The sequence below is a fragment of the Microplitis mediator genome, chromosome 6 (assembly GCF_029852145.1).
Source record: "Microplitis mediator isolate UGA2020A chromosome 6, iyMicMedi2.1, whole genome shotgun sequence".
In the NCBI taxonomy this organism is placed as follows: Eukaryota; Metazoa; Arthropoda; class Insecta; order Hymenoptera; family Braconidae; genus Microplitis; species Microplitis mediator.
The window spans coordinates 3529016-3554733 of NC_079974.1; the positions used below are offsets into that span (position 1 = coordinate 3529016).

General features: G+C 33.3%; 2 protein-coding genes and 1 pseudogene across 2 annotated transcripts; all 3 read right to left on the reverse strand.

The window, feature by feature from the left end:
• Positions 1–4350: 4350 nt before the first annotated feature.
• LOC130670040 (uncharacterized) lies at positions 4351–8262 on the reverse strand. The gene has a single exon (XM_057473212.1). The coding sequence runs from the start codon at positions 8260–8262 to the stop codon at positions 4351–4353; it is 3912 nt and encodes a 1303-aa protein (XP_057329195.1).
• A 15-nt stretch (positions 8263–8277) lies between these two features.
• LOC130670042 (uncharacterized) lies at positions 8278–9573 on the reverse strand. The gene has a single exon (XM_057473213.1). It carries the CDS (start codon positions 9571–9573, stop codon positions 8278–8280), a length of 1296 nt encoding a protein of 431 aa, XP_057329196.1.
• Positions 9574–11432: 1859 nt separating this feature from the next.
• LOC130669694 (uncharacterized) lies at positions 11433–14620 on the reverse strand (annotated as a pseudogene).
• Between the last annotated feature and the right edge of the window lie 11098 nt (positions 14621–25718).

A 25718-nucleotide genomic window follows, 5' to 3' on the forward strand; every position in this document is an offset into this window, starting at 1 on the left:
ACGATATCCCAGGAACAAATTCACCGATTTTCATAGTTAAGGCGGCAATCGGCGTATTTTATTGTTCGAGAGCTGATAAGATTTTGCAATTGTTTAAGTACAGTTGTGTCGATGACATTCACAAAAAAACTGTTTTTTAACGTTTCTTTTTTCCGCAATATCCCTTAGGCAAATCATCCGATTTTAATGGTAGAGGTGGCAATCGACGCGTTTCAATAAATTCTGAAGTTGATTAGATTTTCAAAATGTTTAGTTCAGTTGTTTCAAAGATATTTGCAAAAAACTGTTTTTCACCATTTCTTTCTCCCGCGATAACTCTCGGACGAATTATCCGATTAAGATAGCTAAGGCGGCAATCGACGGGTATTATGAAATTCTAGAGCTGATTAGATTTTGAAGTCGATCGTTCGAGTTGTTTCTGAGAAATCACTAAAAAACTAAAAAAAAAAAAATTTTTAACTTCCCGCTAAGAAAATTGTAAATTTTCAAAAATTCGGGAAGTTATTGGTTTCGGTCCGATTTACAAAAATCGAATTTTCATCAGATGTCGACGTTTTAAGGTCCGAGAATGCTATTCTGACTATTTTCAGAATGATGTCCTAGTATATTTATGTATGTATGTGTGTGTGTGTGTGTGTGTGTAAACTCTTTGTAATTTTTCAACTGATAAATCGATTTGGATGGTTGAGGTGACAATCGAAAGAGCTTGTTGGCCCTTAACTTTCCTGAAAATTTTAGATTATTTGATCAAGCAGACTTGAAAATATTGGCGAAATACGAAAAAAAAAAATTTATTTTTTTGAGTTTTTTAGTGATTTCTCAGAAACGACTTGAACGATCGACTTCAAAATCTATTCAGCTCTAGAAATTTATAAGCCGCGTTGAATGCCACCTCAACCATCTCAATCGGTTAATTTGTTCGAGAGATATCGTTGGCGAAAGAAATGATAAAAAACGATTTCTTTCGATTATCTTTGAAGTAACTCATCCGATCAATTTCGAAATTGAATTAGCTCTAGAATTCAAGAAAACGCGCCGATTGCCACCTCAATCGTCAAAATCGGTTGATTAGTTCAAAAGATATCGGCGCTGAAAAGTTAAAAAAACAACTTTTTATGTTATTTTTTCATGATAAATCAAAATAAAATGTGCTAAAATGTGTCTGAAAACATACCAACTCTTCCTCTGTATAGTCTCTTCCGATCATCAGATAATGTCATAAATCTTGTTTCTTAGTTTGTCAGCAAAAAATTGAAAAACCCAGTCTTTAATGTTTTTCTCGGATATTCCATATATTATTGCTCTGACCTAAGTCAAAACTCATTCAAATCTTGATTTCGATCACTAACATTGATTTCTGCCTCAACACATATATTTCAGAGAACATAATCGATAATAAAAATTTAAAAGCCGCTTCTTCATTAATGATTCTGGATTCTTTTAATAGTAATAGCATTTTTGAGCTCGAAAATATATCCAAACCAATGTTTTCAAGCTCAAAAAGCTCGAAAACAGCAGGAAGTTTTGGGGCTGGCCTGCAGAGTCAACCGACGCCCAGATTTTGTTTATAATTTTTAGGTTTAAAAAAAATTGGAAATTTTAAGACGGCTAAATCGAGTATCATAAATATATGTTTGATATTTTTAATGCTTTTTGACATTTGAGAAGTAGGCATTCATGTTGGAAAAATATTGGAGGGAAGATTGAGATTCATTACTATCATCCTGAAGTTAGCAGACATTTAAAAATTTTTGAATTTTTGTTTTTCAACAAATTAATTGCAAAAAAATAGGATAAAAATATGCACATGTAGAAAATTATAAAAACGACAGGTGCAATTTTTTCAAAATTTTTTTGATGGTTTATCGTCTTAAAAAAAAATCCAAGAATTATTAGACGTCTGCTAACTTCAGTATCATCAATTATCTTTAGTAGGCATTAAATAAATAATATTAATTTTAGAAGAGTTTAGGACAAAGGATGAGATGGAGAATATATAAAACTTGAGTTAATTTTTACGTGTTAAAAAATTTGGTGGCCCTGAAAAGGGCCGTTTTCAACTCAAAGTTCGAAACTTGAGTATCTAATTATTTCAAATCGTCGCCTATGCGAATAGTCAGCTCTAACTGTAAAATTAGAGTTCCGTCCGACAGTAGACGCAATAAGTCGGGCTCACTTCGTTTGAAGAAATCCCCGAGGTATATATAATTGTCGTAGTCTTTGAAAGGTTCAATTTCTGCAGGCAGTCGCAGTATGTTACCTTCCTCATCCACCACACAGCATTCGAGCTCGAAGCTGATTAAGGTATGCTCCGTTTTCAATGGAAGGATCCCCAAGGAGATCCAGTGTTCATCTTCTTCGTCGTGGCTAACCTCCACTTTGAAGCCCCAAACGTCGTTAACGCTGAGACCTGTAGAAAACTCCGTGTATAACGGAGTAACTGTCCCAGTCTCGTTGGTGTACAGAAGTTCGTCGAAGTTCTCCAGCGCAATGGTACCTGCACTTGTGCACGTTAAACTTTGAAAATCACAGTCCATGATGTTTCAGACAATCGATAGTAACTAAATGAAGAGTTTAAAGTGCGAGGCGTACAGCGCAACGTTTCAAGCGTAATGAGTGCTACTGACCGTGTGACATGTGTGTATACTTTGACCATCCCCTCCACTAAATTTTGACGAATTATCGGAAAGGTAAATTTTACCCCCACTCCTCAAAAAGGACCAATCATGACAATATTGATTTTCTCTCTTCATTCCTAATTTTAACTAACTAAAATCGAGATATTCACTATACTGTAAAAAATCACCGGGGTAAGTCCAAGCGGTGTAGGTGTTAAAATCGGCGGTGTTAAATTTCAACATCGAAAGCGGTGTGAGAATAACGCCGCCGCCGGTGTAAATATTCTGTACCGGTGTTAAAATATTTTACTTTGTAAATATTTTTACTGACTCAATCACTGTACTTGTTAATAAATGATATTCTTTATCAATTTTCATAAAACAAGTCCTTTTTCAACACCGCTCTTTTTACAGTATATGAAATATGATCAATGTAAGTGAACTTTTTATAATAAATTGAATTCACACTGGCATATAAATCCAGCCAACAAGAAATTTAAATCCATATCCATATTTTTATTTTAAATTGTACTCAAGTTGAGACGTTGATGAAAATAAAAAAATATGTACAAATTTTATATATTTCTAGACAAAATAAATCCGAAAATTTGGTACTAGGGATTTTCAATCATAATATATGAATATTTCGGGAGATTTCCTTGAAGTAACATTAAAATCAAATTTTAAATTTGTAATGATCAACTTTTTTTCGTTACCCAGGCTATTTTTCCCGCCCAGCCAACTATTCCCTCATTGGCTCGCTGATACCGACGTTATTACTACTGTTGTTGTTTTTTATCACAATCGCGGATGGGATGTTAATGTTCATGCAATTGTAATAATTTAATAAGTTAAATTAATATCTTATTAATGTTTCTTTATTTTGAATTTCAATATAGTAACTGATGTAATTTAATAATGAACAAAATGCTTTTATAAATTAATTGAACAAAAATGGTGAATATAAATCAATGAACAAATTCGGTAATAACTTCAAAATGGAATTTGCTTTGAATTTTGGTAAGGATGAGAACTAGGCAAGTCTCAACTAAACGGTTTGGGTTCTTGGTGGTAACTGTCTTATTATTTTTGTCTTGTATCTGAGACCCTTTAACCTCAGGACCCTTGAACTGTATGTAAAAATCTAAGTGTTTAGAAAAGGTGGGAAACGTGACATTGTGATTGGGAATCAGCAATTGTAGGAGTAACAATCCTTGGAGTAGGAGGAGGTATTGCGAGAAAGGATAGACCAGAGAAAAGAGCGAGACATTAGAAAGGCTAGAAATTATTTAGAGAAAACTGGAGACCATATGATATCGACATAGGCTTAGGACAGAAGACATTTAAAGGAAAAAGGCAATAAAGTAATTTAGTTCAGCTGGACGACGTCGTCTGGGAAAATAAGTTTAAATTTTACTTAAGGAATAAATTTTAAGAGGCCTTTAGGATTAAGTTGTAAATTAACTAAACTCAAATTCAGAGAAACTCACATTTTGAAGTTTTACAATATATAAAAAAAAGGGTCTTAAATCATAAAACTAAAATATTGTCAAACAATGGAATTAAAATTGGCTATGCTCTCAACGCCGATAGTTATCTTAAAAATATTTGGAATAAAATAAAAATTAGAAATGTTGAACTACAATATTATAAAAATCAGTCATACCTTTAAACATTCTCCCCCCGTTGAGAGGTCATAGCCGAGCAACTTAATGTCTCTAAATATTCAATTTTAGCTCTGATTGGAATCATCGCACACAGGTAAAATTGCAAGTTTTTTAATATTTCGAACAAAAGTATTTCTTGAGGTTTTCACTTTCACTGTACGAATAATACCATCATCACCTGGATAACATTCGATAACTTGCCCCATCACCCATTGTGCTGGTGGGGAATTATCATCTCGAAGGAGAACGACTGCTCCCTGAGTAATATTAGGCTCAGGTTTGTCCCACTTCGTTCTACGAGTGAGTTCATTAAGATATTCTAAGCTCCACCGCTTCCAAAAATCTTGTTTTACCTTTTGAATATGTTCCCAGGTTGATAAGCGGTTAGTTGGAATATCTGTAAAATCATGACCTCGAAGGTTGGTCAGCGAATCACCAATTAAAAAATGGCCGGGGGTAAGGACTAAGGGATCGTTTGAATCTGAGGAAATAGGAGTTAGTGGTCTTGAATTTAAGATGGCTTCGATTTCAATTACTAAAGTGTTAAATTGTTCATATGTGAACAGCATTTCATGTCCAGCCACATGTTGTAGAAGCCTTTTAAAACTTTTTACTGCAGCTTCCCATAAACCTCCAACGTGAGGGGCCTGTGGTGGAATGAAATGCCACTGAATGCCTTTGGTAGTAAGGTACCCTTGAATTTTTTCTTGAGCCTCAGCCGTGGAAAGTTCATCGGTCAATTCTCGTAAAATATTATTTGCACCAACAAAGTTGGTCCCATTGTCACTATATATATCTTGGCACAACCCACGTCGTGAGACAAATCTTCTCAATGCTGATAAGAAACCTTCGGATGTCAAATCAGTAATTAATTCAAGGTGGACTGCTTTCACTGCAAGACACACAAATACAGCAACATACGATTTGATTTGTGCCCGATTGCGAAATTTCTTTTCCTTAAGGATAAACGGCCCACAGTAATCTACTCCAACTTGGCTAAACGGACGTGAGGGATTGACTCGAGGCTTAGGTAGATTACCCATAAGATAATTAGTAGTAGGAGGTCTGGCTTTACAACATTGTACACATTTGTTGAGGATTTTGTATACCTGGCTTCGACCTTCAATAATCCAGTATTTGCGCCGCAAAATGTACAATGTTTGTTGCACTCCGCAGTGTAAATGTATCCTGTGTGTATGACGAATAAAAAGATTGGTGACATGGTTATTTTTCGGTAAGATAATAGGATGTTTTGCATCAAAGGGTAAATTAGAGAAGGATAAACGACCACCGACTCTCATTATCCCATTATCATCCAACATTGGGGTTAATTTTGAAAGTTGAGCATTTGTATGTTTTGACAAGTCCAATTTATTAAGAATTTTAAGATCTTCGGCAAAAGCTTGACGTTGAACTGCCTTAATTACTCGAATCTCTACTTCCCGTAATTCTTTTACTGTTAATGGGCCTTTTATTTGACGCCCTCTTACAAACCTGAAGCAATAAGCCAACGAACGCATCAGACGGTCAAGATTCGAAAACTTGTCAAATGTTGTAAATTCTCTTTTGGTGGTCAACAGACAAGTGAAGCGCCGTTGCTCAGGTATTTCTTTACTGAAATGTAAATTAGTGACTGGCCACTTATTCTGGGGCTCGCTTAACCATAGAGGTCCCTTTCTCCAAATTTTCATTGAAAGAAAGTCAGCAGGTAGAACCCCTCTTGACACAAGATCTGCAGGATTATCTTTTGTGGGTACATGGTGCCATTTGTCAATAATCGTTTTGTTTTGAATGTCTGCCACTCGGTTGGAAACAAACGTTTTTAAATGCTGAGGTGATGTATTGAGCCAATGTAAAACTATAGTTGAATCAGTCCAACAATAAATTCCATCAAATGTCATCTTAATGGCTGAAACTGTAGCTGTAATTAACGTTGCTAGAAGTTGTGCACCGCACAACTCTAATCTTGGTATGGTAATTGTTTTTAATGGAGCAACCCTTGATTTGGCACACAATAATTGTACTCGCGTCTTACCTTGATGGTCAAGTACACGCAAATAAACGCAAGCACCATATGCCTTTTCACTTGCATCTGAAAATCCATGTAGCTGTATATTTTTTATTGTTGATGACATAATCGTCCGGGGAAAAGATATCTGGTTCAATAACTGCAGTTGACTGCAGTAGGTTTTCCATTCAGTGTGAAGTTCCAGTGGCAAAGATTCATCCCAATCGAGTTTCTCGGACCATAATCTCTGTAGAAGAATTTTAGCTATGATAATAACAGGTGCAAATAGTCCTAGAGGATCAAAAATTTTCGCTACTTCAGACAGAATAGTTCTCTTTGTGATTTTAGTCTGGTTTGTAATGGTAATAGCATTAACTGTATACATTATGCTATCGGTCTTTGACTCCCAGCAGACGCCCAAAGTCTTTAATGTTGTGTCGCCCAACTGTAAATGAGGGTTAATGTTTTCTTTGGCAATATCCTTTAATACCTCACTGTCATTTGATGCCCATTGACGAATAATTAAACCAGCCTTGGCAAGTATATGGGAGACTTCTTGTCGCATTTGAATCGCTTCTAATTTGGTTTGGGCTCCAGTGAGTAGATCATCTACATAAAAGTCCTCCGTCAGAATTTTGGCTGCTATGGGAAACGAGTGACCTTCATCTTGGGCCAGTTGATGTAAACAACGGATAGCCAGGTATGGTGCGGGTCTAAGTCCAAAGGTTACTGTATTCAATTCATAGGATTGTGTTTTATTACCATGATTCCATAATATACGTTGAAATTTTCTGTCTTCTTTCCGCACTAAAAATTGTCGGTACATTTTTTCAATGTCACCTGTTAAAACGATTGGATGCTTTCGAAAACGAATTAAAAGTGAAAAAAGGTCCGATTGAATAGTAGGTCCAGTGAACAGTTTATCGTTTAATGATATACCTGTTGTTGTATTTGCTGAACCATCAAATGCAACTCTCACCTTGGTGGACATGCTTGTTTCCTTTATTACAGCATGATGCGGAAGATAATAACTGGTGGTGGCTGTCGGTTGATCATGAATTAGAGACATATGATTTAAATCTAAATATTCTTGTATAACTTGGTGATATTGAGTCTTTAAACTTGGATTTCTTTTTAATTTTTGTTCGGTGTTTATCAATCTCTTGAGGGCTAAGTGGTATGAGTCTCCTAATGCTGGAATACGTGGATTGAATGGTAGTGCTACTACGTAGCGACCAGTTGGATCTCTTGTAATATGTTTTTGGAAATGCTGCTCACACTCCTCTTCCTCTGGAGTAAATCTTTTGGAGCTTGGACATTCTTCAATTTCCCAGAATTTATTTAGGTCAAAATCATTGATATTTGTAACATGGCATGCTGCTGGTTTGACGTATTTACTTGAAGGCGCTGCTCCACCTATAATCCAACCAAGCAGTGTTTTCTGAAGGAATAATTCTTGCTGTGCAGGTAAAGAGATTTTGATTTGACCTATACATAGCAGAGAGAGAGTAGTACCTGCACCTATAAGCAGGTCAATTGGTGCGGGCTTATAAAACAAAGGATCTGCTAACTTAATGTTAGATGGAATTTTCAATGTTTCTTGATGAATAGGTTGATCCGGTACTATCTGAGAAATCATTGGTATAATTAGAAAGGTAAGTGTTTTCTTGTATTTATTTACTCGGGATGTAATTGTCGCTGTGGTTATTTCATTACAATAGGTGGTCATGGTATTCAGTGCTCCAACAGGTACACGGCATGTGCTTGTTTTCAATTTTAAAAGTCTTGCCATACTCTGAGTCATAAAATTTGTTGTGGAACAGGTATCTAGTAAGGCTCGACAATGGATGGGTTGTTGGTCTTTATCTAAGACATTCAATACAGCGGTGACCATTATGTCGTTCGACACAGTATTTAATACTAAACTAACTTGTTTTTCTTCTCCTGGTGTTGCTTCATTGGTGTGCATATTTTGATTATGTAGTCATGCTCGTGTTTCATTACTCGTAGTTGCATAATTAACATTCCAAGTTTGGGCTAAATTATCATCTCTTTGAAAATGTAGCAACGTATTATGACGTTTTGAACATATTTGACATGATGCTTTCGATGTACAAGACTTGATACTGTGCCCTTTTCCAAAACAATTGTAACAGCGATTAGTATCCTTAATTACTTTACGTCGGTCATCTATGGACAAATTTCGGAATTTTTCACAGGTATATAACAAATGATGCTCGTGGCAGACAGGGCAGGTAATAGCTGGGTCGACATTCTTATTGTTCGAAAACTTATTGTAATGGTGATTCGAATTGTTTGTAACGTGAAGTGCTTGAGAAAATGGTTTATGCTGATGGTTATCTTTTCGAGGTAGTGGATTAGATGATGTTTCATTAGACCGAGACGTGTCACCACAACTAGCTCGTTTTTCTAGAAATTTTAATAGATTTTTATACGATGGAACTTTTTCATCGGTCAAAGTGAGCTCCCAATGCCATATGGTCGTTGAATTAAGTTTTGATAAAATTAAATCTACTAAAGGAATATCCCACGATGATACTGGTGCTTTCAAATTTTCTAATGCTCTGGTATGCTGGTGGAAGGTGTCTACCAATTGATTAATTGCGGCAGCTGAATCTTTTTGCAATTTTGGATATTCGCGTAACAACGACCAGTGACGACGCGTTACCCGACGGACTGATTCATATTTTTCTTTCAAAATATTTAATGCGACTAAATAGTTGTCATCTGTAAGCTCTAAGGATTCAATCGCGCTTGCCGCCTTCCCAGTAAGCGACAACCTTAAATAATTTAGTTTTTTGACTGGTGGTAAATCTTCTTGGTCAATCAATGTTGCAAATAAATTATAAAATGCTGACCATTTTTCGACAGTTCCGTCAAAAGTCGGTAATGGAATTGTTGGTAATGTGACCGCTGCTTTCGGTTTGGTTACGCTCGTTACTGCTCTCTGTGCATTATCTGTATTCACGGGAGTTGGAGTTAATCTTTGGATCAATGTTCGCGCACGAGATGTTTCTAAATCAAAACTGGCTACATATGACATACGGTTTTCAATCTCATCTTCGGCTACCTCTTCCAATTCAGTTTGAATTGCGTCGAATTTTTCGAAGGCTTTTACGGTAGTATTTAAAGTAGCTTGTATAAAATGAATATTTCGATGTTCTGGATCTGCTATTGCCGCATCAACTGCATTTTTTAAGGCAGTTATAGTAGCTAGAATGTGACCGCGTTGTCTTTTAAGTCGGCTGTGTTCAACCATATTGAATTATAATTTATAAAGAGATGCGTACAAAATAGGAAAGGTAAGTGATGATCTTTCGGTGGTATAACAAAGGAAAATAATTTTCGGCCAATTTTTTAGGTGAATAATAAAGACCAACCTACCTTTGCTGCTGCTGCTGTTGCTGACAATCACTTGACGTTGGCTGATCTACTGGACTCGTTTCTGGGTTGTTCTTGTAATCCGCTGTACTGATTGGCTCTGCACTTGTAGTTTCACCACTTTTTCCAACTTAATTTTTCACTATTATTTCACGTTGCACAACACTTTATTAAAATCCGGCTCGAAGGACCATGTTTTTTATCACAATCGCGGATGGGATGTTAATGTTCATGCAATTGTAATAATTTAATAAGTTAAATTAATATCTTATTAATGTTTCTTTATTTTGAATTTCAATATAGTAACTGATGTAATTTAATAATGAACAAAATGCTTTTATAAATTAATTGAACAAAAATGGTGAATATAAATCAATGAACAAATTCGGTAATAACTTCAAAATGGAATTTGCTTTGAATTTTGGTAAGGATGAGAACTAGGCAAGTCTCAACTAAACGGTTTGGGTTCTTGGTGGTAACTGTCTTATTATTTTTGTCTTGTATCTGAGACCCTTTAACCTCAGGACCCTTGAACTGTATGTAAAAATCTAAGTGTTTAGAAAAGGTGGGAAACGTGACATTGTGATTGGGAATCAGCAATTGTAGGAGTAACAATCCTTGGAGTAGGAGGAGGTATTGCGAGAAAGGATAGACCAGAGAAAAGAGCGAGACATTAGAAAGGCTAGAAATTATTTAGAGAAAACTGGAGACCATATGATATCGACATAGGCTTAGGACAGAAGACATTTAAAGGAAAAAGGCAATAAAGTAATTTAGTTCAGCTGGACGACGTCGTCTGGGAAAATAAGTTTAAATTTTACTTAAGGAATAAATTTTAAGAGGCCTTTAGGATTAAGTTGTAAATTATCTAAACTCAAATTCAGAGAAACTCACATTTTGAAGTTTTACAATATATAAAAAAAAGGGTCTTAAATCATAAAACTAAAATATTGTCAAACAATGGAATTAAAATTGGCTATGCTCTCAACGCCGATAGTTATCTTAAAAATATTTGGAATAAAATAAAAATTAGAAATGTTGAACTACAATATTATAAAAATCAGTCATAACTTTAAACAGTTGTTATTTTACGTTAAAAATAATTAATCGATAAATGTTAGATATTTTTAATTTTCTTAGACATTTAAAAGTGGACATCAATATTAAAAAAATATTGGAGCAAGGATATAAGTTAAGGGAGACTAAGCTTTAATCGGTTTTTTTTTTAATTCTACTGATAATAATTAGTAGAAAATAAAATTGTCAACAAAAAAAAACCCATAACAATTTATGATAAATCTTACAGTTTCGCCAGAAAAGTGGAAAGATCTCGAACTTTACTTCAAGCTTTAATAACTTTTGAACAAGTAGATTTATCAAAAAATAATTAGCTACCTATTTCGTAGAGCGTTCAATTTCCTATAAAAAATGTCGATCTATTCGATCTATTAATTTGTTTACGAGTTAAAAATACTCAAAGTAAAAAAAAATCTTCACGTGTTATTTAAATGGGAAATCGAATTTTTCAATGAGCTAGGTCTGTAATCGACGTAGAATTTTTTTTCTTGCGCGAAAATTTTTTTTTGTTTGTGTTGAACTATGATTTTTTTCCACATGTACTAAATTAAATTTTAAATCTATGTTGTCTTCTGTGTAAACCAACCATTTGTTTTAAAAAAACGGACTAATAATTGTCAATTAATCATCAAAATCGGTCTTTATTGTCGAGCTGATTAATCAAGCAACTCGTTTTTCATACATCATTGTGTCAATATCTCTATCTCAAACAGTACCTTCATAAGCGATAGAGTCCGTCTCAGTTGGATTAGAGCTCCCGAGCATGATAACTTCATCATTCTGCTTGACTGTAAAATACTCCAGCATGTTTTGCGACTCTATCAAATATCTAAAATCCCGATACTCAAATGTAAAATTATGCGATGCATCAATGTTCATTTTACTTTTAACTCCATCGTCAATCAGCATTCTCCAATTAAATGTTACAGTTTCGCCCGGTTGGATGCTAACACACCCGTTGGTCAATTTTACCATCGCCTGGTCAATTGAACATTTTAATAGACCGCTATTGCTTTTATCATCATACCGAAATTTAACTGCAACATCGTATCGATTATCGATTCTATAAATCGACTCCAATCCATTGTCCGTCACGATCCCAACTTCTAACACATGACAATTAATTAAATTATCTATCAAGCATTTCGATCTCCAGAATAGAAGATAGTAAGTTTTCAAGCGCCCAACAAAATTGCATTCACTTTTTGAACTGTAAAATTTTTTAATTGAAGACTCGAGCACCAGACATTCATCGTCTGCATAAGAAATGATTCCTGGTTCATTTTTTAAGACATTCCAATCAACAAAGTCGTCATAATATTGATCTTTAAAATAAAACTTTCGTAATTGGATCCAACCCAAAGCTTCCGCATAAACATTTCCACTGTGTTTTTCGAAACTCGCAATTCCCGCACAGAAAGAACAGTTCACTTGAATCAAGGAAAATTTTCTTGATTCAAGAATTTTTTTTTGATCTATTTGGAAAATAAATATTTACTTGCCCCAAGTAAACAATTATCTTCAAATTTTTATCGTGAATCAAAATTTTTTTTCTCACGTCAACATATTTTCACGCTTAAATCAAAAAATTTTCATTTGTTTCAAGAGATTATATTTCTTAAAGTAAGAGATATTTTTTTTGGAGCAAGATAAATTATTTTTTTGTAGCAATATTGCATTTTTTTAATTGAAGAAAATAAAATTTCTCGGAACAAGTACTATTCTTTTTACGCAAGTATTTTTGTATTCTCCGACCAAGAAAACAAAAGTTGCTTAAGCCAAGAGAAAAAATTTTTTGGAAGAAAAGATCGATATGGAGAAGGGGAAAGTCACCGGTGCTAGACATCAGCAGCGGGAGTAGTTCGGTGCTCGCTACGAGATCGCGCCTACGACATGTAGTGTCCCTGGTGAGACATTTATTTCAGAAGTGTTATATTCCAAAATTCATTACGATTTTGTTCGGGTACTCTTCTGTCATTTGACAGAACTACAAGTACCCTTTGGAATTGTACTATAGTATATCCTATAATACATCATGATTCATGACTTTAATATTTAATATTAAAGTTACTTGAAATTCAAGTCTTGAATAATTTTGCTCGGAAAAAAATCACAAAAAATTACGTTTCAAATAAAAACAAAAAAATCAAAAAAATCCACACGTCAACCTTTTGAAGAGAGAATACATTTTTGACTGAGAAAAATTAAAGTCTTTATTAAAAAAGCAAACTTTTGGAGCAAGAAATTTTTTTTTCTTGACCCAAGCAACTTTTATTTGCACTTAAGCAATTCATTTTTCGGAGCAAGAGAATTTTTTTCTTGGGCCAAGAGATTTTTTCTTGGCCCAAGGGATTTTTTTTTTTCAATCAAAACGTTTATTTTTTGGAGCAAGAAAATTTTTTCCTTGGACCAAGAAATTTTTTCTTAGCCTAAGTTAACTTTTTTTCGTTCAAAACTTTGAGTTTTTGGAGTAAGAAATTTTTTTTCTTGGGGCAAGAAAAAGTTTTTTGGCCGAAGTTAAACTTTTTTTCGTTTAAAACGTTGATTTGTTGTCAAGAGATGACTTCTTTTCTGTAGCGAAGAATTTTTTTTCTTAAACCAAGAAATTTTCAATTTCACTTCAAAAATCAATTTTTTCGGAGCAAGAGAATTTACTGTCTCGAACCAAAAAAAAGTTTTTGAATCAAGTGTTTTACTTTTATTGAATCAAGAAAAAAAATCCGGAAGACAATATTTTTCTTGAACCAAGTTAACTGTTTTTTCTGTGCGGCTGCTGAATCCTCACGGAAAATGAAAATTTATCAGTTTTGAACAGACTTATTCCACCAGATGGGAATATAAACACACCCAATATGCCCGTGATGCCCCAATATGGATACTGACTAGTTTTCATAGCGTCGATGGACATCAGTCCAAGGGTCGTATAATTAATCGACGGATGGAGAAGTTTCGGAATCAGTTTCTTGCTGAAATCGTACAGATTTGATGGTAAATTGAGACTCGAGCAAACGACAGCATAAAAATCAGGAAATTGTAACGAGTTGACAAGACCGAAAAATTCACTATAATTTATTACGTCATCATGCATCACGGCTGATAAATCTTGATAGATTCCATCGCTAATTTTATCACCTTTGTTATACTCTTGAGATAAATAATTTTTCAGATCAGTAAATTTATGATTACTTATGTCTGCCAAAAAAGCCGGATAATTATAAAAATAATTCGTCACCAAACGGGAAACCGATATATTTATAAAATCTATCACGGGGTCAAAGTCATCAAATTTAAGCTCCAAGTCCACGGATGGTATTAATTTTATGATCGTTCGATGGTATTTGAGTTTTAATTCGTCAATGGTACCGGCTATTTGTTACATTGAGAAAAACGTTGGCAAATCGATCCAGAAAAGTCGCCATGCATCATCCCAGGGTATTTTGTCGTTGGTGAATTTTCGGGGCAAAGCATTCAGAAGTCGCTTCATAATGTCTTTGACTATTCTCAATTTTTTTTTTATGTAACCTGTGACAGGTTTATCATCAATCGTGATCGAATTCCAAAGCAGCACGATGGCAAATCCAGTCAATTCCCCCAATTTTTCAGCTCGATATTGCCAGTTTCGAATATCGTCGTGTGGTGTTTGTTTCGGATCGAATGAATAGTTTTTGATTCTCAATTCATCTTTGTCTCTTATTTCATTGTTTACTGTACTAAATAATCTGAGGTTTTTTTTTCAAATCTAAGGTGGCAATATCACGCTCTCTATGATTCATTATGTGTAATTGAGTATCATCTCAAAGTAAAAAGAATAGTGTTATGAACATAAGTTCTATAATAGTTATTATTAATGATATTTTCGAGTATACGTTCGATGTAGAAGGTTAAGTACAATATTATTAATTGATTTTTCTAATAGAATACTTGAATTTACGTTTTGGCTCAAATTTTTACTTTGGCAAACTTGTAATATGTTTATGTGGTTATATGATTTCAATAGTAATGAGTAATAGCATTCATTTGAGTAAATGTATGTTTGATCGGTGAATATATATAATTAGTGAAATATTTTTAATTAATAGTCTTATGAAAGATGACCCTGAAAGTAGCAGATATCCGACGAAAAATTAGTTTAGCTAGGGATATCTAGGGTAATAATAAAGTTACCATAAATTTGAAAGTTGCCACTTGTTCATTGACTCGAGATCTTTAAGTGGTAGATTTAAAAAAATTTTTTTTTGAAATATGGAAGCTGTATGTAGGCAATAATTTTTAATTATTTTTAACTTCCTGCAAAGAAAATTGCAAATTTTCGTAAAACAGTTCGATTTTCAAAAATCGAGTTTTTATCAGATGTCAACGTTTTGAGGTCCTAGAAAGCTATTCTGACTATTCCCGGATGGACGTCCGTGTGTGTATGTGTGTGTGTGTGTGTATACTTTTTTTGTCCGACGATATCTTTGGAACAAATCAACCGATTTGAATGTACTTGGTGGCAATCGAAAGGGCTCACCAAAATTCAGAATCGATTAGATTTTGGGGTAGATCAGTCATGTAGTTCACGAGTTATACGAAGAATAAAAATTAAAAATGTTTTTTGATTTGATTTTCTGCGCATAACTTATAAACCGATTGTCCAATTTTCCTCAAAATGTAATCAGTTTTATGTCTTGTTGAGCCTTTTCGATTGCCACCAAGAACGTCCAAATCGGTTCATTCCATCCAAAGATATCGTCGGACAAAAATTATAATTCTTCAGTGAAGCTATGTTTTACCGGCCTAACTCGAAGAGCTCAAAAATTTACAAATAATAATGTTTCCGAGCTCTCTGAGCTCAAAAACAGCGGGAAGTTTTGGGGCTGGCCCGGAGGGTCAGACGGTTTTCAGATTTTTTTTTTTAGTTTTTTATTGATTTTGCAGAAACGACTTATAAATATGCACATGTAGAAAATTAAAATAACTACAGGTGGATTTTTTTCAAATATTTTTTTTTTATGATTTATCATCTAAAAAAACAAAAATCAAAAAATTATGAGATATCTGCTAACTTCAGTATCATTAATTATCTTTATTAGGCATTAAATAAATAAATATTAATTTTAAAAGAGTTTTGGACAAAGGATATGAGTTGAGGTATATATAAAACTTGAGTTAATTTTTACGTGTTAAAAAATTTGGTGGCCCTGAAAAGGGCCGTTTTCAACTCAAAGTTCGGGAACTCGAGTATCTAATTATCTGCATCGTCGCCTAGAAAAATGGTCAGCTCTATCTGTAAAATTAGATTTCCGTCCACCAGTAGACGCATTAAGTCGGGGTCACTTCGTTTGAAGAAATCTCCGAGGTATATGTAATTGTCGTAGTCGTTGAAAGGATGTATTTTTCTAGGCAGTCTCAGTAGGTTACCTCCCTCATCCACTACACAGCATTCGAGCTCGAAGCTGATTTCGGAATACTCCGATTTCAATGGAAGGATCCCCAAGGAGATCCAGTGTTCATCTTTTTTGTTGTGGCTAACCTCCACTTTGAAGCCCCAAACGTCGTTAACGTCGACGGCTGAACAAAACTTCCTGTATATCGGAGTAATTGTCCCAGTCTCGTTGGTGAAGAGAAGTTTATCGAAGTCCTCCACCACAAAGATGCTTGCACTTGTGCACCTTAATTTTTGAAAACCACAGTCCATGATGATTCAGGCAATTGATCGTCACTAAATAAAGAATTTAACTTGCGAGACGTACAGCGCAACGTTTCGAGCGTTATGACTGCAACTGACCGTGTGACTCATATATAAACACGGATCACCCCCTCCACTAAATTTTGACTAACTACCAGAATGGTAAATTTTACCCCCACTCCTTAGAAAGGACCAATCATGACGATCTTATTTTCTCTCTTCATTCTTAATTTTAACTAATTAAAATCGAGGAATTGCATCACTATGAAATATGATCAATGTAAGTGGACTTTTTATAATAAATTGAATTTACACTGGCATGTAAATCCAGCCAACAAGAAATTTAAATCCATATTGATATTTTTATTTTAAATTATACTCAAGTTGGGACGATGATGAAAATAAATAAATAAGTACAAATTTTATATCTCGGTACTAAAACCATAAGGGCGTATCTCAAATTATACGCTTTTTTGGTTCTGCAGAAGCAAAAAGGCGCATAAAAAAATTTTTTTTTGCTTCAATCAATATAAAAATGTTGAAAAAATTAAAATCTATGGATAAAAACGAAAAAAATAATTTTCTTGTTATACGCCTTGTTGGTTTTAAGAAATGACTTTTTAAAGTTTGAGATAGAAATATTGAAACAACGTTGTATGAAAAACGAGTTGCTTGATTAATCAGCTCGCCAATTATGACCGATTCTGATGATTAATTGACAATTATTAGTCCGTCTTTTAAAAAAAAATGGTCGGTCATCACAGAAGACGACATAGATTCAAAATTTACTTTTGTGCATTTGGCAAAAATCATACTTCAACACAAGCAAAAAAAAAAAAATTGTCGCGCAAGAAACAAAAAATCTACGTCGATGACAGGCCTAGCTCATTGAAAAATTCAATTTCCCATATAACTAACACAGGAAAATTTTTATTTACTTTGAATAGTTTTAACTCGTTAACAAATTAATAGATCGCATAGATCAATAGACATGTCTATTAGAGTGGGCCGAAAATCCGCTTTTTTTTTTCATTTTCATTATTAATACCGAAAATATTTTTCCTTGTACAAAAAAAAAATTTTTCGGAAATCAAAAAAAATTTTAGGTCGATATCTTAGGCTCGCCAAATCCCGCTAACGTTAGAAGTTGTTTAAAATTTTTTTTCAACTTATTTTGATCGGAAATTTAATTCTCTACAAAAAAGGTCATATAATAAAATTACGTAAAGTTGATAGTTACTCAGATAATTGCAATTTTGCTCTAAAAAATGAAATTTTTCAAGATATTATTACTTTTTCAGGGTAAAAAATAAATTTTATCACATAAATTTCGCAGGAAATCCAATTTTCTACGAAACAGACCTAATAAAAATTTATTTAAAGTTGATAGTTACAAAGATAATAGCAATTTTGAGTAAAAACCACCAAATGACGAGAAATGTGACTATTTAAACATAAAACTGCCAGTTTCTGAATAACTATAAATTTCAATTTTTACCAGAGGACCAATTTTGTAAGAAATTTTATTTTCCATGAAATTTATATGATAAAATTTATATTTTACCCTGAAAAAGTGATCATATCTTGAAAAATTATATTTTCTAGAACAAAATTGCAATTATCTCAGTAACTATCAATTTTACGTAATTCTATTATAGGACCTTTTATGTAGAGAATTAAATTTCCGATCAAAATGTGTTGAAAAAAAATTTTAAACAACTTCAAACTTTAGCGGGATTAGGCGAGCCTAAGATATTAAGCTAAAATTTTTTTTGATTTCCGAAAAATTTTTTTTTTGTACAAAGAATAATATTTTTGGTATTAATAATGAAAATTAAAAAAAAACGTATTTTCGGCGCACTCTTATGTCTATATAGGAAATTAAACGCTTTACAAACAAAGTCACTCATCATTTTTTGATAAATCCACCTGTTCAATAGTTATTAAAGCTTGAAGTAAAGTTCGAGATCTTTCCACTTTTCCGGCGAAACTGTAAGATTTATCATAAATTGTTATGGGTTTTTTTTTGTTGACAATTTTATTTTCTACTAATTATTATCAGTAGAATTAAAAAAAAAACCGATTAAAGCTTAGTCTCCCTTAACTTATATCCTTGCTCCAATATTTTTTTAATATTGATGTCCGCTTTTAAATGTCTAAGAAAATTAAAAATATCTAACATTTATCGATTAATTATTTTTAACGTAAAATAACAACAGTAGTAATAACGTCGGTATCAGCGAGCCAATGAGGGAATAGTTGGCTGGGCGGGAAAAATAGCCTGGGTAACGAAAAAAAGTTGATCATTACAAATTTAAAATTTGATTTTAATGTTACTTCAAGGAAATCTCCCGAAATATTCATATATTATAATTGAAAATCCCTAGTACCAAATTTTCGGATTTATTTTGTCTAGAAATATATAAAATTTGTACATATTTTTTTATTTTCATCAACGTCCCAACTTGAGTACAATTTAAAATAAAAATATTGATATGGATTTAAATTTCTTGTTGGCTGGATTTATATGCCAGTGTGAATTCAATTCATTATAAAAAGTTCACTTATATTGATCATATTTCATATACTGTAAAAAGAGCGGTGTAAAAAATGGACTTGTTTTATGAAAATTAATAAAGAATATCATTTATTAACAAGTAGAGTGATCAAGTAAGTAAAAATATTTTAACACCGGTCTAGAATATTTACACCGGCGGCGGCGTTATTTTCACACCGCTTTCGATGTTGAAATTTAACACTGCCGATTTTAACACCTACACCGCTCGGACTTACCCCGGTGATTTTTTACAGTGTAGTGATTCAATATCGCGATTTTAGTTAGTTAAAATTAGGAATGAAGAGAGAAAATCATCATTGTCATGATTGGTCCTTTTTGAGGAGTGGGGGTAAAATTTACCTTTCCGATAATTCGTCAAAATTTAGTGGAGGGGATGGTCAAAGTATACACACATGTCACACGGTCAGTAGCACTCATTACGCTTGAAACGTTGCGCTGTACGCCTCGCACTTTAAACTCTTCATTTAGTTACTATCGATTGTCTGAAACATCATGGACTGTGATTTTCAAAGTTTAACGTGCACAAGTGCAGGTACCATTGCGCTGGAGAACTTCGACGAACTTCTGTACACCAACGAGACTGGGACAATTACTCCGTTATACACGGAGTTTTCTACAGGTCTCAGCGTTAACGACGTTTGGGGCTTCAAAGTGGAGGTTAGCCACGACGAAGAAGATGAACACTGGATCTCCTTGGGGATCCTTCCATTGAAAACGGAGCATACCTTAATCAGCTTCGAGCTCGAATGCTGTGTGGTGGATGAAGAAGGTAACATACTGCGACTGCCTGCAGAAATTGAACCTTTCAAAGACTACGACAATTATATATACCTCGGGGATTTCTTCAAACGAAGTGAGCCCGACTTATTGCGTCTACTGTCGGACGGAACTCTAATTTTACAGTTAGAGCTGACTATTCGCATAGGCGACGATTTGAAATAATTAGATACTCAAGTTCCCGAACTTTGAGTTGAAAACGGCCCTTTTCAGGGCCACCAAATTTTTTAACACGTAAAAATTAACTCAAGTTTTATATATACCTCAACTCATATCCTTTGTCCAAAACTCTTTTAAAATTAATATTTATTTATTTAATGCCTAATAAAGATAATTAATGATACTGAAGTTAGCAAACGTCTAATAATTCTTGGATTTTTTTTTAAGACGATAAACCATCAAAAAAATATTTGAAAAAATTGCACCTGTCGTTTTTATAAATTTCTACATGTGCATATTTTTATCCTATTTTTTTGCAATTAATTTGTTGAAAAACAAAAATTTTTAAATGTCTGCTAACTTCAGGATGATAGTAATTAATCTCAATCTTCCCTCCAATATTTTTCCAACATGAATGCCTACTTCTCAAATGTCAAAAAGCATTAAAAATATCAAACATATATTTATGATACTCGATTTAGCCGTCTTAAAATTTCCAATTTTTTTTCAAACCTAAAAATTATAAACAAAATCTGGGCGTCGGTTGACTCTGCGGGCCAGCCCTAAAACTTCCTGCTGTTTTTGAGCTTTTTGAGCTTGAAAACATTGGTTTGGATACATTTTCAAGCTCGACAATACTTGTGTGTGCCCTTGTTTTTAAAAAAAAATGTTCGCTAGCATTTCTTTCTTCCACGATATCCCAGGAACAAATTCACCGATTTTCATAGTTAAGGCGGCAATCGGCGTATTTTATTGTTCGAGAGCTGATAAGATTTTGCAATTGTTTAAGTACAGTTGTGTCGATGACATTCACAAAAAAACTGTTTTTTAACGTTTCTTTTTTCCGCAATATCCCTTAGGCAAATCATCCGATTTTAATGGTAGAGGTGGCAATCGACGCGTTTCAATAAATTCTGAAGTTGATTAGATTTTCAAAATGTTTAGTTCAGTTGTTTCAAAGATATTTGCAAAAAACTGTTTTTCACCATTTCTTTCTCCCGCGATAACTCTCGGACGAATTATCCGATTAAGATAGCTAAGGCGGCAATCGACGGGTATTATGAAATTCTAGAGCTGATTAGATTTTGAAGTCGATCGTTCGAGTTGTTTCTGAGAAATCACTAAAAAACTAAAAAAAAAAAAATTTTTAACTTCCCGCTAAGAAAATTGTAAATTTTCAAAAATTCGGGAAGTTATTGGTTTCGGTCCGATTTACAAAAATCGAATTTTCATCAGATGTCGACGTTTTAAGGTCCGAGAATGCTATTCTGACTATTTTCAGAATGATGTCCTAGTATATTTATGTATGTATGTGTGTGTGTGTGTGTGTGTAAACTCTTTGTAATTTTTCAACTGATAAATCGATTTGGATGGTTGAGGTGACAATCGAAAGAGCTTGTTGGCCCTTAACTTTCCTGAAAATTTTAGATTATTTGATCAAGCAGACTTGAAAATATTGGCGAAATACGAAAAAAAAAAATTTATTTTTTTGAGTTTTTTAGTGATTTCTCAGAAACGACTTGAACGATCGACTTCAAAATCTATTCAGCTCTAGAAATTTATAAGCCGCGTTGAATGCCACCTCAACCATCTCAATCGGTTAATTTGTTCGAGAGATATCGTTGGCGAAAGAAATGATAAAAAACGATTTCTTTCGATTATCTTTGAAGTAACTCATCCGATCAATTTCGAAATTGAATTAGCTCTAGAATTCAAGAAAACGCGCCGATTGCCACCTCAATCGTCAAAATCGGTTGATTAGTTCAAAAGATATCGGCGCTGAAAAGTTAAAAAAACAACTTTTTATGTTATTTTTTCATGATAAATCAAAATAAAATGTGCTAAAATGTGTCTGAAAACATACCAACTCTTCCTCTGTATAGTCTCTTCCGATCATCAGATAATGTCATAAATCTTGTTTCTTAGTTTGTCAGCAAAAAATTGAAAAACCCAGTCTTTAATGTTTTTCTCGGATATTCCATATATTATTGCTCTGACCTAAGTCAAAACTCATTCAAATCTTGATTTCGATCACTAACATTGATTTCTGCCTCAACACATATATTTCAGAGAACATAATCGATAATAAAAATTTAAAAGCCGCTTCTTCATTAATGATTCTGGATTCTTTTAATAGTAATAGCATTTTTGAGCTCGAAAATATATCCAAACCAATGTTTTCAAGCTCAAAAAGCTCAAAAACAGCAGGAAGTTTTAGGGCTGGCCCGCAGAGTCAACCGACGCCCAGATTTTGTTTATAATTTTTAGGTTTGAAAAAAAATTGGAAATTTTAAGACGGCTAAATCGAGTATCATAAATATATGTTTGATATTTTTAATGCTTTTTGACATTTGAGAAGTAGGCATTCATGTTGGAAAAATATTGGAGGGAAGATTGAGATTCATTACTATCATCCTGAAGTTAGCAGACATTTAAAAATTTTTGAATTTTTGTTTTTCAACAAATTAATTGCAAAAAAATAGGATAAAAATATGCACATGTAGAAAATTATAAAAACGACAGGTGCAATTTTTTCAAAATTTTTTTGATGGTTTATCGTCTTAAAAAAAAATCCAAGAATTATTAGACGTCTGCTAACTTCAGTATCATCAATTATCTTTAGTAGGCATTAAATAAATAATATTAATTTTAGAAGAGTTTAGGACAAAGGATGAGATGGAGAATATATAAAACTTGAGTTAATTTTTACGTGTTAAAAAATTTGGTGGCCCTGAAAAGGGCCGTTTTCAACTCAAAGTTCGAAACTTGAGTATCTAATTATTTCAAATCGTCGCCTATGCGAATAGTCAGCTCTAACTGTAAAATTAGAGTTCCGTCCGACAGTAGACGCAATAAGTCGGGCTCACTTCGTTTGAAGAAATCCCCGAGGTATATATAATTGTCGTAGTCTTTGAAAGGTTCAATTTCTGCAGGCAGTCGCAGTATGTTACCTTCCTCATCCACCACACAGCATTCGAGCTCGAAGCTGATTAAGGTATGCTCCGTTTTCAATGGAAGGATCCCCAAGGAGATCCAGTGTTCATCTTCTTCGTCGTGGCTAACCTCCACTTTGAAGCCCCAAACGTCGTTAACGCTGAGACCTGTAGAAAACTCCGTGTATAACGGAGTAACTGTCCCAGTCTCGTTGGTGTACAGAAGTTCGTCGAAGTTCTCCAGCGCAATGGTACCTGCACTTGTGCACGTTAAACTTTGAAAATCACAGTCCATGATGTTTCAGACAATCGATAGTAACTAAATGAAGAGTTTAAAGTGCGAGGCGTACAGCGCAACGTTTCAAGCGTAATGAGTGCTACTGACCGTGTGACATGTGTGTATACTTTGACCATCCCCTCCACTAAATTTTGACGAATTATCGGAAAGGTAAATTTTACCCCCACTCCTCAAAAAGGACCAATCATGACAATGATGATTTTCTCTCTTCATTCCTAATTTTAACTAACTAAAATCGAGATATTCACTATACTGTAAAAAATCACCGGGGTAAGTCCAAGCGGTGTAGGTGTTAAAATCGGCGGTGTTAAATTTCAACATCGAAAGCGGTGTGAGAATAACGCCGCCGCCGGTGTAAATATTCTGTACCGGTGTTAAAATATTTTACTTTGTAAATATTTTTACTGACTCAATCACTGTACTTGTTAATAAATGATATTCTTTATCAATTTTCATAAAACAAGTCCTTTTTCAACACCGCTCTTTTTACAGTATATGAAATATGATCAATGTAAGTGAACTTTTTATAATAAATTGAATTCACACTGGCATATAAATCCAGCCAACAAGAAATTTAAATCCATATCCATATTTTTATTTTAAATTGTACTCAAGTTGAGACGTTGATGAAAATAAAAAAATATGTACAAATTTTATATATTTCTAGACAAAATAAATCCGAAAATTTGGTACTAGGGATTTTCAATCATAATATATGAATATTTCGGGAGATTTCCTTGAAGTAACATTAAAATCAAATTTTAAATTTGTAATGATCAACTTTTTTTCGTTACCCAGGCTATTTTTCCCGCCCAGCCAACTATTCCCTCATTGGCTCGCTGATACCGACGTTATTACTACTGTTGTTATTTTACGTTAAAAATAATTAATCGATAAATGTTAGATATTTTTAATTTTCTTAGACATTTAAAAGTGGACATCAATATTAAAAAAATATTGGAGCAAGGATATAAGTTAAGGGAGACTAAGCTTTTATCGGTTTTTTTTTTAATTCTACTGATAATAATTAGTAGAAAATAAAATTGTCAACAAAAAAAACCCATAACAATTTATGATAAATCTTACAGTTTCGCCAGAAAAGTGGAAAGATCTCGAACTTTACTTCAAGCTTTAATAACTTTTGAACAAGTAGATTTATCAAAAAATAATTAGCTACCTATTTCGTAGAGCGTTCAATTTCCTATAAAAAATGTCGATCTATTCGATCTATTAATTTGTTTACGAGTTAAAAATACTCAAAGTAAAAAAAAATCTTCACGTGTTATTTAAATGGGAAATCGAATTTTTCAATGAGCTAGGTCTGTAATCGACGTAGAATTTTTTTTCTTGCGCGAAAATTTTTTTTTGTTTGTGTTGAACTATGATTTTTTTCCACATGTACTAAATTAAATTTTAAATCTATGTTGTCTTCTGTGTAAACCAACCATTTGTTTTAAAAAAACGGACTAATAATTGTCAATTAATCATCAAAATCGGTCTTTATTGTCGAGCTGATTAATCAAGCAACTCGTTTTTCATACATCATTGTGTCAATATCTCCATCTCAAACAGTACCTTCATAAGCGATAGAGTCTGTCTCAGTTGGATTAGAGCTCCCGAGCATGATAACTTCATCATTCTGCTTGACTGTAAAATACTCCAGCATGTTTTGCGACTCTATCAAATATCTAAAATCCCGATACTCAAATGTAAAATTATGCGATGCATCAATGTTCATTTTACTTTTAACTCCATCGTCAATCAGCATTCTCCAATTAAATGTTACAGTTTCGCCCGGTTGGATGCTAACACACCCGTTGGTCAATTTTACCATCGCCTGGTCAATTGAACATTTTAATAGACCGCTATTGCTTTTATCATCATACCGAAATTTAACTGCAACATCGTATCGATTATCGATTCTATAAATCGACTCCAATCCATTGTCCGTCACGATCCCAACTTCTAACACATGACAATTAATTAAATTATCTATCAAGCATTTCGATCTCCAGAATAGAAGATAGTAAGTTTTCAAGCGCCCAACAAAATTGCATTCACTTTTTGAACTGTAAAATTTTTTAATTGAAGACTCGAGCACCAGACATTCATCGTCTGCATAAGAAATGATTCCTGGTTCATTTTTTAAGACATTCCAATCAACAAAGTCGTCATAACCCGTATGAAGAAGTCATATATGTTAAAAATATATGTAAAAATATATTTTAAATAACGGTAAATATATGTGGCCAATTTAACTATATTTTTGAATATATGATTTTCAATATATTCAACTATATATTTTTCTGTCATATACCTTAATATATATGGGTAAATATATGTTAGTATATATGAATATTAAGTATAAAATTATATATGTTAAAAGATATATGATACTAATTTATTATTCTATATATATAGTAAGTATATAATTTTTTTAATTATTTGATATTATATGTATTTATTATAAAAAAAATATATGAATCATTATATATGTTTTCATATATGTTACTAATATAAGTAAAATATATAT

Coding starts and splice junctions, on each gene's coding strand:
- LOC130670040 (XM_057473212.1), bottom strand. CDS start 8,262: ATGCACACCAATGAAGCAACACCAGGAGAAGAAAAACAAGTTAGTTTA.
- LOC130670042 (XM_057473213.1), bottom strand. CDS start 9,573: ATGGTTGAACACAGCCGACTTAAAAGACAACGCGGTCACATTCTAGCT.